Raw genomic sequence first — 18,491 nt, forward strand, 5'->3', positions numbered from 1 at the left:
AGCTTGTTAGAGGTCTAACTTCTTTGAGTTTTATTGAGTGCAAATATATCTTGCTGACTGGAGATTGACTTCAATGGATAAGAGGAATAAAGCTGTCAAAAAAAAGAGATCCTCTTTACCCTTGTAAGAGGACTCTGGATTTATCAGTATGTGAAAAATGCTCCAGAAATTGACAGTCTTAGCAATGCATACAGATTTCAGTGCTAATGAAGCGCCTTGTAGAGTCATTGTGATGAAAAACTGGCAATTAAGAAAAAAGAAAAGCACAAATAGCTGTTTAGTTTGTTCAGCTACCAAACTATCTTCTCCTGTACCTCATAGAAGGATCTCTTCACAACAGTCTCCCTGGCTCTGCATGTTGAGAGTTGGCATTGAAGTGAATCACAGCTTGAGCAAACCTCCTTTTATACAGCAGGGCTAGGGTTATGACCTTTTTAAAGGTGTTTAAAAAATGTAATCCAACTAGGGATATGCTTCTTTGTAAACCAACAGAAGGGCCCTGTTTCTGAGACCTTAAAACCACAGGCCTAATGTCATGGCTATACAGAAATGCCCCCTCAGAAGGCTACAGCTTAAAATCTTGAGAAGAGGTGTATCTCCCTCCCCTTCCAAGCTCATCAGCTGCATTGAGATCCTGTTGGTTGGTCAGTATGCCTTCATCTCTGGTAACTCCCCAGCCAGCACTAGGCTTTCACTACAGTCATGTAGGGCATGCTGTGTTTAAGATTTCTACTGTGTGAAACACTGAAACTCTTGACTCATGTAGCACATTATTCTTCACCTAGCAGTACCTCTGAGCATGTACAAATTGCATCAATTCCAGTGCAACAGACTGGAAATCTAACACAAGATTAATATAAATATGAATTCGTTTAAATCAGGAAGTACTTGAAGATGGTCAGTGCACATTTTTCTAGACTCCAGACGCTGCTTTCAGATTTGGACCTCTTGCATTTAGTGATGCTTCTGGGTGTGAAGGAGAAAGTTGTTGAGAAAGAAGTTTCAGAGGTCTGAAGAGATTGTAATGTCCTTTGGGGACATGGATGGGACAGAAGGTGATGGCTCTCCTCCTTACCTTTTAGATACAGGATGGAGTTAAACCTGTTTCTTTCTCTGAAGAGACATAGGGACAGAGGGTCATATTCACAGTGTGTTCCACAGTTTATGCAGCTGGACAATCCTTAAAAATTGGTGTCTTCACAATTCAGCCCCTAAGATCATGGCTGCAGATCAAGTCTAACTTCCGGCTACAGACAGAACTTAGAAATCAGTCTGTCTGCAAAAGAGCTATTTCTAGTTAGTTAACTTGGATTTCTTGTTACTTTTGTTGAGCAGTATTATACCTTGAGAGTATGTCCAGACTCATACAGTTGGAACTTTGGCAGCAATGGTAGCTGAAATTTCACAATGCCTCAGAAGATGAGATTTTCAAAGCTACAGCATGGAATACCTCCATATTTCACAGAACATTAATGTAACAATAGTATCGTGGAAGATAGCTATTACATGTTTAAATCTGTATCTCATTTTGTCCAATATAGGACCCACAATAATAAAATCCAACCTTCTTTTCCTTTATCTGTATGTAAATAGCAATCTAATACCCCACTGAAGGGAACAGTATAAGGACCTGCACAGACAAGCATACTCTTTCACCACCAGTTGGGTATTAATCATATATAGCTATAAATCCAATACAGAATGTCTCTAGAATTTACCATCAGAAAAGTACTACTTCTAAGCTTTTCTGAATGTCGTCATGTTTGTAGATGACAACATTTGGGAGTACTTTTACTCTATAAGGGATACTCAGGCCTGGATTTAAAAGAGACAAATTGTATTATGAGTGTGTGATTTACACTGTATATGCCTTGGAAGATGTATCAGCTGTTGCACTCTGAAGGGACAGGTTTCTGACAGAATGTTAATGCAGGCTCTAGAGTAAAAATCCGTAGTCCACTTGATCTACAAATCATAGTAACAGGGCTAGCTGCTCCTCTGACCCATTTTCTGGCCTTTCTGAGTGCACCCCTTAGGTAGGAGGTCTTGTGCCTTTAACTCCCTAGGGTGGAGTCACATGATTCTCCCACTTTTAGAGCACGTCCTGGGCTATAGCATGCAGTGGATCAACTTTTTACACCCAAACAGGTCTGACTGGGTTCGGGTACCTACAGAAGCTGTGACTAGCACTGAATACTGTGACCCTTAACAGTAGGAACTAAGCCTAATAAGAGAAAAGGGTTTTAAAACAATAAAAAGTCTACATGCATGTCTGTCTAACCATCTTCATGGGGAGGGACCCCAATAAGTCTAATTTCCCCCAATCTCTGGACCATGGGTTCACCTTTGTTCTCATTCTCTGGTTGGGGGACTTAGCAGGGATCGGGAGTAGCAACTAAAATCAATAGCCCTTGGTGTTTGGTGAGAGGCTGTTATCTGGGCTATTGTCTACATGCATGCTATTGTATGCATGTAGACAGACTCTTATTGAATTAATTCAGTACATGCATACAACAGTCAGGCAAACAGAACCTACAGTATTCATAAATTATTACAGAGCAACTCCAAATCAGTCACACTAGACTCTGTAGTCCTAGAAAATATCTCATGAGAAATTGAACTATAGATAGTAACCGACTGTCATTTCAGACAGGTGTAAATGTATAAATCTGATTTGTATGTCTCCAAAAAGATCCTGCTTAAGTAAATTGTTAGTTAATCTCTGGTGGCAATGCAAAGTAACTTTTTTCTTCCTGGCATTTTGTCTCATTCACAAGGGACCAGAAATTATATTAAAGAAGTTGTATTGCAAAGTGATTAAGAGCAGAGAAACGTTTTCAGCTTTCTCTTTTAAAACCTGAAAGGAAAGCATAAGTGATAATGATGAACTGAAAATAACTTCCTGTGTGTGAATGAGCAGTGAGAACTATCTAAGCATCATATCCTGGCAAAAAAAAAAAAAAAATCCAATAATTGAATTGTTGATTACAACTGTACAGTGTTCCTCTCAATCAGCATATCAAAACTATATCCAAGTGCATGACACATTCTTGCTATATATAAAAAGAATACTTTAGTTTTTAGGCTCTGACTAAGTCATCAGTTATATACCACATGAATATAAGAATGAAACTGAATTATGGTGGAAAAAGAGTTTGATCGGTTATAGACTGTCAGTGATGCTTTTAGAGCTTTAAATATGTCTTGCAAATATTTCCTTATGCCATAGGAGATGAATGTTGTGATTTGGGATTTTTTTTTTTGGTTTGTTTTTTGCTGAACTAATTTAAAAAAGAAAAAAAGGCTTTTACGTCCTCACCATCACTATGATGATGGCAGGTGAGTACATTTTTTCCCTTAGATGGTACATTTTCATAGCAGTTTGTAAAGTAGCTATAGTTACAGGATTTTATTATTTTCTGGACCAGCATCCACTTGACCCAGGAGAAGTGGACAGGCCCCCAGAAAGATAGTACTAGGTTCCCTGATGATCTGTTTTGCACAACTCCTGCTCCAGTATAGGTTAGAGCATCATAAAGACTGCTCTGACTTATGCTAGCATGCATTGATCTCCAGGAGACACTTTACCAGTTTAGCATTGCTAGAACACAATAGTGATCCAGCCATGCCCCCACAGCCGTGGCAGAAGACAATGTGGCATAAGAGCTGGTTATACCAGTTGGGATGTCGCCTCTCTTGGACGAATTTTCAGATGGTCATATACTGAGCAGAGTAGAGGGGCTGGATCGGAGGAAAGAATCTGGCTCTCCTACTGTGTCGAGGGTTGAACCCAAGATGGGTTTTCTCTTATGCCAGATTTATTATATTAAATTATTTCAGTTGGTTTAGTGGCCTGTCTTAATGCCCACTTTTTTTTTATTTTATTTTGAAGTTCCCGGACAGAGCAAAATATTCAGAAATGTACACGATAAAACCAGCACAGTAATGAACATTTTCTTTTATATGCACAGGAGAAGACCTGCTGGATGAAGTACATGTATTGTCATATTTATTGGTGTAAATGAACCCAAATCAAGCAATAGCAACTAGGAGTTGGAAGCAGGGTTGAGAAGAGAGAGCATTCTGAGGCCATGATCCTGCAAAGGGATCTGCGCGAGCAGACCTTTATGATGTCAGTGGGAGTCCACACAAGTGAAAGGGTCTGCCCTTTTGGATTCTTTTGCATAGTCCGCCTGTAGCTGATTTGAACAGGAAGCTAAAACTTTGATTCTTATAACTGAACACAGTATAAACTATTTTTCTTGCTTCTTTTTCAGATTACTCCTTGACTAGTGCAGACCTGTCTGCCCTGCAGGGCTTTAACTCCCCAGGAATGCTGTCTTTAGGACAGGTATCTGCCTGGCAACAGCACCATCTAGGGCAAGCAGCCCTCAGCTCTCTTGTGTAAGTGGATCTGTAATGTTAATTTACCACACCCGACTGGGAACATCTGCTACTTTGATTATAAATGAATAATCCTGCATTTGACACTGTTCAATAGGACTCTACTTTAATTTCTCCTTCAATGCACATGTATGTGGATTCTTCACATGTTTGCCAGTCAGCTCACTGGTTGTGAAATTACTGTAGTTATTTAAAAAAAAAAAATAGGGGGGAGAGGGGAGGACAGGGGACTTGCCTTACAATTTGTCTGTTGAGTATGTAGCACACTATTGGTTCTGTGTAAGTAATAATGCTGACAAACATCACCACTCTGCAGACATTTCCAAAAAGATACCTACCTGAAAGCTTGACACAGATTTTAAAAAATTAAACATTTCTATTTGTCTTAATTCCTTTAAAAACAAGTAAAATATGTAATAACAAACCACAGAGTAGTTGGATACTCAGGTTCCCCGGAAGAACACAGCACTAATGGAACAATTGTATCTAAAACTGTATCCATTTCTTGCTGATAAAACCCACTTTAATCTAATTGGTTATGCTTCTTCTGGGGCTTACTGAACAATAAGGTATGTAATAAATACCAGCACTCTGTGAACTAGTTCGGGATGTTGGGACACCTTTAATTCACAATTTTCAGCTTTGAGTCTTACACTAAGCATTCAACAAATGTTTTTTTATTTCTGAATTTAGCTTGGATTCAGTTTGAGTATGGGCTACAAGATTTCACAATGCTTAATATTTAAATATAAATATGGATTGTAACTTTTTTTTTATTTCCCCAGTGCTGGAGGCCAGTTATCTCAGGGTTCAAATTTATCCATTAATACCAACCAAAACATCAATATAAAGTCCGAACCAATTTCACCTCCACGGGACCGTGTGACTTCATCTGGGTTCCCGCAGCAGCAGCAGCAGCAGCAGCAGCAATCGCGGCAGGAAATGGGTCGTTCCCCTGTTGACAGTCTCAGTAGTTCCAGCAGTTCTTATGATGGCAGTGATCGGGAGGACCCAAGAAGTGATTTCCATTCACCTGTTGGGTTGGGAAGACCACCAAATACAGAAGATAGAGAGAGCCCATCAGTGAAACGAATGAGAGTGGACACATGGGCGACATAAACTTTCAGCATTGCCACTTCTATTTTGTGTTATCACAGTGAACTGTCCTGACATATCTAAATATATAAATAAGGACATGAAATAAATATATTTATATGTATATACATACATGCATATATATATCTTCACATATGTATATATATGTGCGAGTGTATGTAGCATACACAAAATCATCAGGCACTTACTACATACTCCTTGTATAGCAGCAGATGTCCCATGGTAAAAATATAACAAAACAATCCTATAGGTATTGGTCTAGTCTGGCACTTACCTGGACATGCTGTTTTAATAATAGAACCTGTTCTGCAAAGAAACATTGTACCAGTCTATAATCCTTCCACTGTAGATTGCAGAAACCAAGAGGGCTCCCCTGTAGTAATGTCCCCATGTGTGGCTACTTGTAGTTAAGAAACAATGCTTTGTAGCAGCAGAGCAGTAGAAAAGCAGGAAAAAGAAAGCAATACTGTACATAAAATGTCCTTTATATTACCCAACCTGGCATGGGTCTCTGTTGCAGAGGGTGCATGGCGAAGGGCTGCAGGTATAAAAACCTGTTTTGCACGTGCAAAAAAAATGTATTGGGTCAAAGAAGTGATTCTTAATTAAAAAAAAAATAAAAAAGTGAAAGAGAGAAGACCGAGAGAACTCGCATGAAATATTCAGAAAATAGCCTAGACAATAGAGCATTAACAAAGTAAAATTAATATATTAAGTTATAATTGGAATATGTTTGAAAAGTTTCTTTTTACGTTCTATCTTTGAAAAATATAGAAAGAAACGGATTTAGCTCATGTATATTTTATATTAAAGAAAACAATACCCTTATGAATTGAAGACTATATATAAAAGTTATATACAGTACTTTTGGACACATTCTGCTACCAATTATTTATATAAGCCAAAGCTGTATGATGTAGCTTTTTGTAGAGTATAGTTTTATCTTGTTATTTTGACTTTCTAGTTTTTTGCTTTCAGAAGAGGAAAAAACAAACTTGCAGGCAGAACGTTGGGGGAAAAATAAGCCATGAACACTTATTATTCTATATGTAAATTAAAATTTGAGCCAAACTCTTTGTGTATATAGCATCTTAAATATATCACCTTTGGTGTAAGTACCTATGTATTGTACGTTCACCAGATTAAAAAGTATATTTTTGTGGATTGACGCCAACTTGAAAAAAGGCGAGGTCCTTATTAAGTAGAGTATTCACTGTTTAATATTTACTATTTTGTTAAATATACTGTACTTTCTTTGGATTTTAATTATTATTAATATTATTATCCAGATTTTTCAGAGGATGTATAAAGGGGTTGTCCCCTTCACTGGTGGTGAATGTGTGCCGTTAAAATGTAATCTCTGTGCTGTATGGTTAAGCTTCATTATACATTTTATATATATGTATATAAATAGCAAAGTGGCAAAAAAAAAAAACAACAAAAATCCGGTGTTAAGTTCATCCCACATAAATATTAAATATCTGTTACAACACATTTTAAGGCATTATTTTAAAACTGCCTCTTGTGAGAAAATATTCAGTGGAAAAACTTGACCTAATTACTTATGTTAGGGAAATAACGTATCAGATGAGCACAAAAGGTTTTGTAAGTGGTAAGAGGTTTGGGACAAAACATTTGCTTTGGAAAGAAATCCTCTCATGTCTCCTTCTAACATTCAAAAAAATTGAGCAAGAAATCCAATGCCCAACATGCTATGTATCTGGTTAGTACCTAAAGTTCTGATCCTGCAGTTCTTTCTCATGCATTAGTGAGCCTACTTACAAGAGTAAGGGTTTGCCAGATCTGGCTCCAATACAGCAGCAAATTCTCACATCATTCAGGGATGTAAGGAGTACCATAATCTCTGCTTTAAATTGCTGTTGCTAATCTATTGAAGTTTGGCACAGCTTTACTTAAATCTGGATCTGTACAGAGTAAGTCTCTAAGGGGGGTTTTGAGTTAAAACTCTGTGTGCTTTCAAATTCCTGCTACTTCTCTTGTCGTCCTGTGCATGCAATATTATTATATTCCCTCCTCACTACAAACAAAATAAAATGTAGACTTTTAAGAAACATAAATCTAACTACTAGCCACTCTAATTTTGGGAAAAATTGAAGTTGTTTTATGTGTTACACAAAACTCTTCAAAGTTAATTTCATATATTTATTAAAACAGTTTTTTCTTGGGGATTCAACACTTTTAAAGCAAATTTTCTAGTAAAGTCCCTCAGTTGATGCTATAATTTAAAAAATGTGAGAGGTAGAAATGAAAATCCAGTGTATACAGCCATCTCCTTGACATCTGCTTGTACACGGAATGATCCAAGAACAAATGTACTACAGGTGGATTTCAAGACTAGATCTGTTGTGTTGTCAGTGTAACTTTTAAAATTACAGAATTTTTAAAAACATTTGGGGCAAACTTTGACTTACTTTCAAATTAATCTACATTTAGTAAATTGAAACTAGAGTAGTCACGGCAACAGAAGAGCCTATAGAGGATTCCAATTTTCAAATGAAAACTGCATTTCCAAAGTATTTCAGTTCACTTACCGTTTCACAGAACCTTTAATGCTTTGAAAAGTTATGTGATTTTTTTTTTGTTATTTATGCACGTATATGAACTTTGCTGTACATTTGAGTGGGAGTTCTGCATTCACATTTACTGTCTATTTTCTTGTGTGCCTTACGAGATGGCTTTGCTGACTGTATGTCAATAGTCTTTATTTCTATGCAGGTTTGTAAGCAGTACTATTACTGTTTTCTAAAACAATGTTACATAAGGTTTGGAGTTTGTATTTAAATCACGCCAACTGACTGATGTAAAACTTGTGCAATTCTTAGGAATTGAGGATCAGACTGTTAACCTGTTGCCCATAGCCCTGTAATGGACTCCGCTAAATAAGCCTTTGCAACAACATCCCATCTATGTGTGGAAGAACTCCACGCCATGAAAATCATAGGGGAACTCTGATTTTTAATAACACTAATCGTGTACGTTTGGAACATACTTTTTTTTAGGAGATGTAAAAGTGTTTTGTAGAAGAAAGGACACAGCACAGGAGAATATTTCAGCAATTAAAGTATCAATAGAGCATTTTTTATTAAGTACATTTAATAAATGCAGTTCAAGGTAGGGTTGCAGATAGATCAAATCTAGTGTGAACCTACTTGGCTGGTATTGATTAACGAGAGTTGTACCTGCTAAAATGACAAATCATCTTTGAGCTCTAACTAACTAGCTCTAATATTTAAAAAAAAATAAATCAGGTTGGTTGGAGAAAAATGCTTTAGCATTTCCTTTTATTGTAAAGGACACTAATGCATCAAAACCTTTTCTGAATTATTATGCGCACAAGAAATATATAGTAAATAAGGAACATAATAACTCCTAGCAGTTGAATGTGGGAAGAAGTTAAATTAGAATGTGAAAGAAAGACTTATAAATGTAAACAGTTACTTCTTAGTAGAAACTTTCTTCACTTTGCTGTGCAAGAGAACACTGCTTTGCTATATTTAAAATGGCTTTTTTAAAAGAGATTTATGTATTTGGTAAATGTTTGTAGTCAACAGTTCACACAAGAAGCTGTTCCCGGTTTAATGATGATAAGCCGTTTGGCGGCACAAGCTGGACTTTGTTGCCATCCTTGAGATGAATCTTTTAAGAAAAAAAAATAAGTTAATCTCAATTTTTCCCTGAATGTGTTGTTTTTCTTCATTATACAATAAATATTCTAGTGAACTTTTTATCAAATGGTTAAGAAAATGCTAGAAGTTGTTGTAAAATATTTGTATCCTGCATTCACTAAAGTAAAAATACTGGCTTTTACTGTGTACTCCAGGCTCTGTCGTATTTGCAGAGTACAGTGCTTATATCATGCAATTTCTCCTTCTCCCTGGTGCCTGAACGAATACTTCCACCTTGAGTCTAAAGAGCATCTGTTAATAGAATCGTGGACCCATTTTCACCCGGATGGATTGTTTTTAAACTGATAAAATTATATCCATTCATATATTTTTCTCATTGCAACCAGAATGAAGAGTAGTTCTGACATAAATCCATATAATAAAAGAAATATGGTAAAATATGAATAACACTTTATGAATAGACAAATACAAAAATTGGTGTAAATGAAATTTTCATAATTTACATAACTCCTTTGTAATGTTGAAATGGGCATATTTCCTTCCCCTAACGTTTGCTCTTCCATTGCGCTTGCATGCTGGATTGGCATTTATAAGTGTGCTCAAGAATGCTGGGTTGCTGATTATATTTAAATAAAAAAGTATTAATGCATTTGAGGAGGGACGGGGTAAAAAAAACCCCTCCCATGAAGAATAAATGTGCTTTGGAAATAATAAAATCTGGTGAGTGTACTAGCCTCTAGCTTCCCTTGAGAAATGTTGTTAGGTATATTTGTGGCTGCTGCTGGTTCACTCTTTTCCTGTTGGGGGCAGGGCTTTGCTTTCATCAGTTATCCCTGCCTCACTTCTCCAGTTGTCCTGCAGATTATTTTAGGTGCCACTCCTCTTTAGCACCATGAAATGTGGGCTCTCCTGATGGCTGTGCTTCCCTTCTGCTGGAACTCATCCATAGGGCAGTACCATCCAATGCTCCAGACTTCTCTTCTGGAAGCTTCTGCCCATGTGCCCTGACAGCTGTACCCTGCACTTCATTTCTTCCTGCTTCCCCTGGGTTTCTGCTGCTGCCTCAAATTCCTAGAGAGCTCGATGCAGCCATAGCAATGGAGGCGTGAAAGCTCACAACTGTTGCTAACCATGGCGCAACTTCTGGTGCTGGGCTAGAAGAATGGTCAGCTGGCAAGGAGTCAGCTCACTGCTAACTGATAATTCCGCTAATGAAGCAGGAGAAACCTCTCTTCCCCAAGAGCCTTATCACACAATTTCAGGTTCTGAATCTCTCACAGGGAGCCCCTACCTGCACCCGAACCCCCCGACCCCTCCAAAAAAAAACTTGTCATCTGTCCCACTGGGCTAAACTCTGCACTTCACCACTGAAAACTGCTTCGGTTTCTCCTTTTCCTGATTTATCTTGCTCAAGCAGCAGCTTTCCTAGCTCTCGCATTCCATTACAAGTTGGAGTCTGGGAGCTTATTTCAATTCCTGACTCTGGTGGAGGGCCCTTATTGGCAGGTTTTGAAAGCTGGTTGAATCTTATGGCTAAAAACATTCACAGTGCAGCTACAGCTGCTGAAAATGAATTCATTGTTATTTCCTAGTTAGCTCCCACAAGTACCTTGCTCTAGGCTTTATGATGGGTTTTTAAAGCTGGTTTTGTCTCTGATGTGTGCCAGCAGAGAATGTACGAGGAGTCCTGTCCAGTCAGATGCTATGGTACAATAGGCCTGGTCAAACAACTGTGGTCGTCGAAATGACCATGTCACCATATGAAAAGGCAGGTGTTGAGCACAAAAGTGGCAACTAGTAATAGAATGAAGTAGCAACCAATGCTGCAGCTCCTGGCGGCTGACTGTATTAACTACTCTGGTATCCAAGAGTTAAAACAGATTGTAACACATTGAACTGCGCACAATTGTAGTAAACGCTGGATTAGTAAAACTTGCTATGTTTGGAAACCTAACACGGGCTTGGGAGGCTCCTAAAATGGAGGCAACGTTTCCATGTTTGGCTATAGTATTGTTTGAAGAGATTTCCCTGCTCACCTCTTTCTGCAGTGGCTCAATGCGTCCGTGGGTGCGTTGCTTTCTGGATATCAAGAGACTACATCATGAGGTCATTTCTTTCGGGGGGCAGAGGGGTTGGTGAGCAATGTGCCGCCTTTGGCGGTGATTTGTGGGATAGGTTTCAGTGGTCTAGACAGTCCCAGAGGGGAAACGCCACTGCGTTGATTATTTTGTACAGCACACATGGCATTGACATGGAGGTGGTGACATGCTTATCTTATCACTTGTTACTGTAACATTGTTCCTTGTGCCCAGGTTAGTATTGCAAGGACACCAGTTGGAGTACCTAAGGGATCTTCCATCCCTTTATAGAATGTTTCCAGTAAGCTTGATCTGCATTTTTCACAGGGGTGACTAAGAAAAGGTGAATGCAGGAGTGAGTGATGGCTAACACAGGGCCTTAAGACTACAGCAATGCCCAGCACATCCCAAGTGAAATAACATCACCCATATACCTGTGTTTTCTTTAATAGCTGTGATAACACTGGTCCAAAGCCTTATCTGGGGATTACTGGCAAGCTGTAAAAAGAAAAGGAGTACTTGTGGCACCTTAGAGACTAACCAATTTATTTGAGCATGAGCTTTCGTGAGCCACAGCTCACTTCATCAGATGTCTGATGAAGTGAGCTGTGGCTCACGAAAGCTCATGCTCAAATAAATTGGTTAGTCTCTAAGGTGCCACAAGTACTCCTTTTCTTTTTGCGAATACAGACTAACACGGCTGTTCCTCTGAAACCTGGCAAGCTGTAGTTAACGGCCCTGTGACAATCATCTCCTCCCTGCCAGCAATAGGTTCCCAGGCAATTCACTGCAGTGTGACTATTACTGCTTTACGGGAATACATTTGATCAAATTTGGTCAACGGACAACCACAGCTAGCACAGGCTGATCTGCTGTACGGGCTACTTTTGCTCCCTTTTTTCACTGTGTGTTGCAATGGCCAGATTCAGAAATAGTGAATGAAAGGTTGCAAGGCTGGGCCTTAATTTAGCAATGTGGTGCAGGATAACTTACTAAAATAACGGTTAAAAGCCTACTGCCAGGCTACTGCACCAAAGTAAGGCTGCCTCTAATTAAATGGAAACAGGAATGTTGCAGCCTCTGCATCCCTAAGAGCAGGGGTGGCCAACCTGAGAAGGCGCCAGAATTTACCAGTGTACATTGCCAAAGAGCCACAGTAATACGGCAGCAGCTCCCAGCACCTCCCCCTCCCCCCCTGCACCTCCCGATCAGCTGTTTCGTGGCATGCAGGAGGCTCTGGGGGGGCGTGGGGGTGGGGGGAGCGAGGGCACTCCAGGCTCAGGGGAGGGGGCAGGAAGGGGTGGAGTCGGGGCAGGGCCTGTGGCAGAGCCCGGGGTTGAGCAGTGAGCACCCCCGGTACATTGGAGAGTTGGAGCCTGTAGCTCCAGCCCCAGAGTCGGTGCCTATGCAAGGAGCCACATGTGGCTCTGGAGCTACGGGTTGGCCACCCCTTCCTAAGAGCAATAAAATCAGTGTGTTGCAAACTGTGGAAACCCCAGTAAATTATGAGGCTTGGAGCTTAATACTGTACATTAGTTTTCAGCTGATGTCTGTCAAACTTCAGCTCAGCCAAGTGCTGCTCAGTACCCAGGTGTGCTGTTTTCTTGAAGCAAACCACCATTTTTGTGACTTCGGGCACAAAGGGATGCGTTGCCTAAGCCGATGGTATTGGCAGCTTTAAAAATGCATGACCGAAGTGCAACCTAAAAAACGTTCTCACAGGAGCAGCCATTGCTACAGTTGTAACGGCATAACACTTTCCATTTTACTCTAGCATCAGCTGCTACTAACTTTCCAAAGCTTGCGGCGTTGATGCTGGAATGGTCCTAAAGCTTACCTTTGCTAGGCAGTGTGAGCAACACCCTTTCCTGCCTATTTCTGAATTGCCCGAAAGTGAAGGAGCCTGAAGCCAAAATGGCGGGGCGTCAACAGCTGAAGCTGGCAACACAGAAACAGGCTCGCTGAGGCGAAGTGCCTTTGGATGTGCTCAGGGAACTTGGCTTTGACAGAGAACTGAGCCTTTGCATATTGCACACTGAACACATGCGGTCGCTTTCGCATGTGGTGTGTCGTGGCTACAGCTTTGGCTGGGGTTACCGAGTGGGGAAGTAGCCAAGTCACGGTGACTCCCTTACGTGCAAGCTCTAAGGTGTGCGGATGGGAGTCTTGCTCTGCAGTGGTGGAGGACGCACCGGTAATGATCTTCCCCAGGTGTGGAGTGCCGCAATGCCGGAAAAGGGCTCCCTCCAAAGGGGCATGGGCAAGGTGTTCAGATGACGCTTAGCCGAACAATTCTTAACACAGCTTTTGGTGAACATGTAAGCTTCACGGCTGAGGAAGGCTGTATTAGGCAGCTGAAATGGACATAGGCAAAGCAAGTTTGTTTGGTTCTTTCTAAATACATTTCTGTAGGGTTGGTGGATAGCTGTTTAGCTTGTTGCTCTGAGGTTTTGGAGATAGAGACTGCTTTTATTATACCAGATATGGTCAGCTGGTCACGGGGGCAGGGCGCACTGACTCAATGAACTGGGATTATAAGCCCAAAAGAGCAGTTCTGTGAAAATGGCACCATCTTGGATCAGCAGCTCAGCTCCCCATGCCTGTGGAACCTCAGCTGTGCTGACTTCAGTATTTAAGTCAGTGGGTCTCAACCTATTTACCACTGTCGGCCACATCCAATACTACCTATTTGGCCCTGAGGATGTCACATGTGTGCTGATTGGCCTGCGGGCCACAGGTTGAGAATCACTGGTTTAAGTTTACTACTTTTTATTCCTGTTACCCCTGCTGAGCCAACATGGCTGAGAGCGTCTGCTCTGGATTCTCTTCCTCTTTGTAGGCCAACAGACTTGTTTGCTAGTTTCCAAATGTTTTCACCCGTGTAACTCCCTGAAAGCAAGGGCCCTGATGGCACAGGTTATCAATGTGGGGACAATTAGCCTGCAAATGTTTTATTTTAAATGTTGGTATCTGACAAAGGAGGAATCCAGCTTGATTCTCCAGTCCCAGGCTGATTTAAATCACGGGTGGCAGTTTGATGAATTATCTTGAAAACTGAAGGTGTTTGATAAGGAGTCACTGAAACACAGTAAACAAGGGTGATATTTACAGTCAGGTTTCAGAAGAGAACTTTCAACATTCCAGTCTGCCTTCTAGCATGAAAGATTTAGAATCAGAGAAGATCACGGTTGGAAGAGACCTCAGGAGGTCATCTAGTCTAATCCTCTGTTCAAAGCAGGACCAATAGCAACTAAATCATCCCCCAGCCAGGGCTTTGTCAAGCTGGGCCTTAAAATCCTCTAATGATGGAGATTCCACCACCTCCCTAGGGAACCCATTCCAGTGCTTCACCACCCTCCTAGTGAAACAGTGTTTCCTGATATCCAACTCGACCTCCCCCATTGAGACCCTTGCTTCTTGTTCTGTCATCTGCCACCACTGAGAACAGCCAAGCTCCATCCCCTTTGGAACCCCCCTTCGGGTAGTTGAAGGCTGCTATCAAATCCCCCCTCCCCAACTCTTCTCTTCTGCAGACTAAATGAACCCAGTTCGCTCAGTCTCTCCTCATAAGTCATGTGCCCCAGCCCCCTAATCATTTCCGTTGCCCTCCACTGGACTCCCTCCAATTTGTCCACATCCTTTCTGTAGTGGGTGGACCAAAATGGGACGTAATACTCCAGGTGTGGCCTCACCAGTGCCAAATAGAGAGGAATAATCACTTTTCTCGATCTGCTGGCAATGCTCCTACTAATACAGCCCAATATGCCGCGGGCTGCAACAGAGGCACCCCCATGGCCCTGGGAGCCAGAAGAGAGTGTGCCTGTAGCAGTGTTAACAAGAAGCGGGGTGGATACAGATCGGGGAGGGCGAATTCGAGAGTTGCAGGAATCTGACCCAGGACTGGAAGGCATCATGAAACTTGGGGACAGGCATGTGCCAAAGGTGGAACTAATGGAAGGGATTTGGTGTGTCTTAACAACTGAGGGACCAGTCATGTTGTGCCCTCAGGGAAGTCGGACGGCTTTCTTAAGCTGGGTGCATGGAAGCTTGGCAGGGGGACACCCCGGGTTTGAGGAGGCACTGGGAACTTTAAAAAGGTTGTGCTGGTGGCCAGGAATGGCAGCTGATTTAAAATCACATCTGGAACGTTGTTTGGACTGTGCCAGGCACAGCCCACCTCACAAGGTGCTAAGGGGAGAATTAATGAGACAAGCCCCAAGGGGACCATGGGAAAGGATACAGATTGATTACACAGGACCCCTACCACCAGATCACAGGAAAAACCGATTCATGTTGGTGGTAGTGGATGCTTTCAGCCGGTGGGTGGAAGCTTTCCCCACAAAGTATCAAACAGCCCGGGTAACTGCTGCAATACTGGTAAATGAGGTATTCACTCGCTGGGGGGTCCCAAAGGTGATTGACTCAGACCAAGGAGCTGCTTTTCGGTCAGATCTGTTAGGGGAGCTATCAGCCCTCACTGGAATCACACAGTTGTTCCGTATTGCTTATCACCCCCAGGCTGCGGGGCAAGTGGGACGCATGAACCGCACCGTTAAAAGTGAGCTAAGAAAGGGAGTGGAAATCGGAGGAAAAAACTGGTCGCAGTTACTGCCCTTTGTCTTAATGAGAATAAGGGCCCGAGAATCAAAGGGCACAGGATTTTCTCCATATGAAGCTCTCATGGGAAGGCCTATGGAACGGTGGGAAAATCTACTTACCCCAGTACCTGGGGAAGTCACTACACACGGCTTAACACAAGAATGGATTTTAACTTTAATCGAACATGTAAAACAGGTACAGCAGGCGGTGGCCTGGCGAGACGAGCAAGGAGCAGCAAGAGTCAGAGCGTGGGATGACCTGCCTGGGGAGCGTAATCTACCCACGGTGGGAGATCTAGTGATGTACAAGATTCCAGGTGAGCACCATCCATTCCCAGCTCCTAAATGGAAGGGCCCTTATCTTGTCCTTGACCAATTAGGGCCCAGTCTGCTATTACTGGGTACAGAGAATGGAGGACGGGAGTGGGTTCACTGCACGCAAATAAAAAGGTACAAACAGGGGACATGTAAATTGTGTTATGTGTGTATTACAGGTTAATTCAAAAAGGAGAAAAGGATGAAAATTCCCTGGCCCTGGATGGAACAATTACTAGTGCTAATCACAATTGTCACATTTACAAATTCTATTCAGATCCCACGATGTGAAGTGTCAAAAGGAGGAAACACATGGACGGCTACACATGCAACCTGTGGTAATAAAGCTAATGAAGACTATGAGAATCTCCCCATAGAAAGATGTACCACTAATACTCCAACAGGAATTTGGCAGTGTCGGTATATGGTTTATGGATTAGATGGGGGAATCCCAACCAGGTGGAGAATATCAAATTTATCAGGAAATATTGCATGGTACTCCCTGGGTGCTGTCATGATTAACGATAGTGAAAAACACAGTTACCCAGCTATGTGGTTTGTTACAGAGGGTCCAAAGAATATAACCCTCTGGTCTCCTGGAGCAAATGAACCCTCTTGGGAAAATAGGGCCCCACATTTAGGGTGTGATGTTACCATATGTAACCACAATGGTACTTCCATGGAAGATAATCCCCAAAGGTGTGATTGTTATGTACATATTACATTAGGCGTAAAATCCCCTTTGGGACGCTGGGTGTACGATGAGTTAACCATTTTACAGAATGTAACCCTACAGGTGATATGGATGCCAAGTTGGAAGAATCCAAATTTAAAGTGGCCACAGCCTGGAGCCAAGAATATTCCCCGACGAGCAAATGTCTGGGAGCCATTGTGGGAGCAGGTGCAGCCAGCACTTTTTAACGTGTCCTTTCACTCTATTACATGGGTGGTACGCCCCAAGGAATGGTGGGTGGACCAAATCCATCCTAATTGTAGTATGTACATAAAAGGATTGAAACAACAATTCAATGCATGGGTGAGGGGACACACCTGGAATCGTCGTCGGAAAAGGGGATTGTGGGCAGCTGGGAACACTATGCTGGGTACATGGAATCTGGGGGACGAGTGGGTAACCAAACAATTAGTAAGCCAAAATGTGAAATTTCAACAACAAATTAATGAATTAATGGCACAGCAACTATCAGCAGTTGCCACAGGGTGGAGGACAGCAGTAGAGGTAAACTTGCAGTTAACTCATTGGGCAGGGGACCTGGTGACATGGGTAGAAGATGGCTTCAGAAGACTAACATGGGGAGAAGTGTGCATAGGTATTCAAAATGCTCAGTTAATAATGTTAATGGATATTATGAGAGATGCTTGGTCAGAACAATGGCCTTCAGTATTGAATCGGGAAGCTAGCCCATATTTATCCACAATTGCAAAAACATACCCATCTACCTGGAAAATAACATCCCCGACCTGTGGGGACAGTTCTTGTGTAGTTGTTACTATGATACCATGGGAAGGAAATGCAAATAAGGTGGTTCCCTTGTACCCTATGGGAGTAAGTAGGGAAGGGGGAGCACGTTGGGAGCCACTAGGGAATAGGTGGGGGGCATGGAATGGGGTAAATTGGACTGTCATCACATTAAGCAGTTGTATATCCAGAGGAGGAATACGGATGTGCCCCTCTCCTATGACTATGGAGGAGCAGGATCAATGGCCTATTGCAAAGGGGGGGCATTTAGGGGTAATGTATATGGGGTATGGTGTATTCTGTTGGGAATGTATGCAATCCTGCAATATAACACTAGGAGGCAAAATCCTTCCAGTGTATGACAAAATTATGAACTTCTATACTCTGCCACCTGGACTATGGTGCACCAATGGATCAGTGGACTCAATCGTTGTAAACAATCGAACCAGCACCTACTACCCGATACCGTACCAAGTAGTTGAATTGGTTTGGACAATACCAAATTTCACTGTGGATATTCAATGGACACACAATATGGACAAAAGTACACAAAGATTACAAGAGCAACTTGCTGCAAGCGACAACAGTTGGACACACAATACACACTACAGGATGGTGCTGACAAAATTTTAACCTTATCAAAGGAGGAGAAGCAGTGTTTTTGGTGGTGGCCAGGATGTTGGACCATACTGCAGTGGTCAGGACTCTCGGTGTTGCTGTGGAGTATCATAGCAGCTAGTGTATTGTTAACTATATGTGTGTTACATTGCATATGGAAACGATCAAGGGGGGGCACAACCCCCTAGAGAACAGCCACTAATTATAACTTATAAGTAATGTAGTAAGCCCCCCCAAG

At 41.8% G+C, this 18,491-nt stretch overlaps 1 protein-coding gene across 8 annotated transcripts in view; it reads left to right on the forward strand.

Moving 5' to 3' along the window:
- Positions 1-9,355, forward strand: part of MEF2A (myocyte enhancer factor 2A) — a 161,104-nt gene extending 151,749 nt beyond the window's left edge. For all 8 annotated transcript variants that reach the window (XM_048866040.2, XM_048866050.2, XM_048866043.2 and 5 more), the window contains 2 exons: positions 4,278-4,404; positions 5,190-9,355. In XM_048866040.2, the coding sequence (XP_048721997.2) occupies positions 4,278-4,404; positions 5,190-5,523 (461 nt within the window). In that variant the 3' untranslated portion in view covers positions 5,524-9,355. The remainder of the gene's footprint in view (positions 1-4,277; positions 4,405-5,189) is intronic.
- Positions 9,356-18,491: the final 9,136 nt, after the last annotated feature.

This window comes from Caretta caretta, chromosome 10, assembly GCF_965140235.1.
Source record: "Caretta caretta isolate rCarCar2 chromosome 10, rCarCar1.hap1, whole genome shotgun sequence".
NCBI classification, from domain to species: Eukaryota; Metazoa; Chordata; order Testudines; family Cheloniidae; genus Caretta; species Caretta caretta.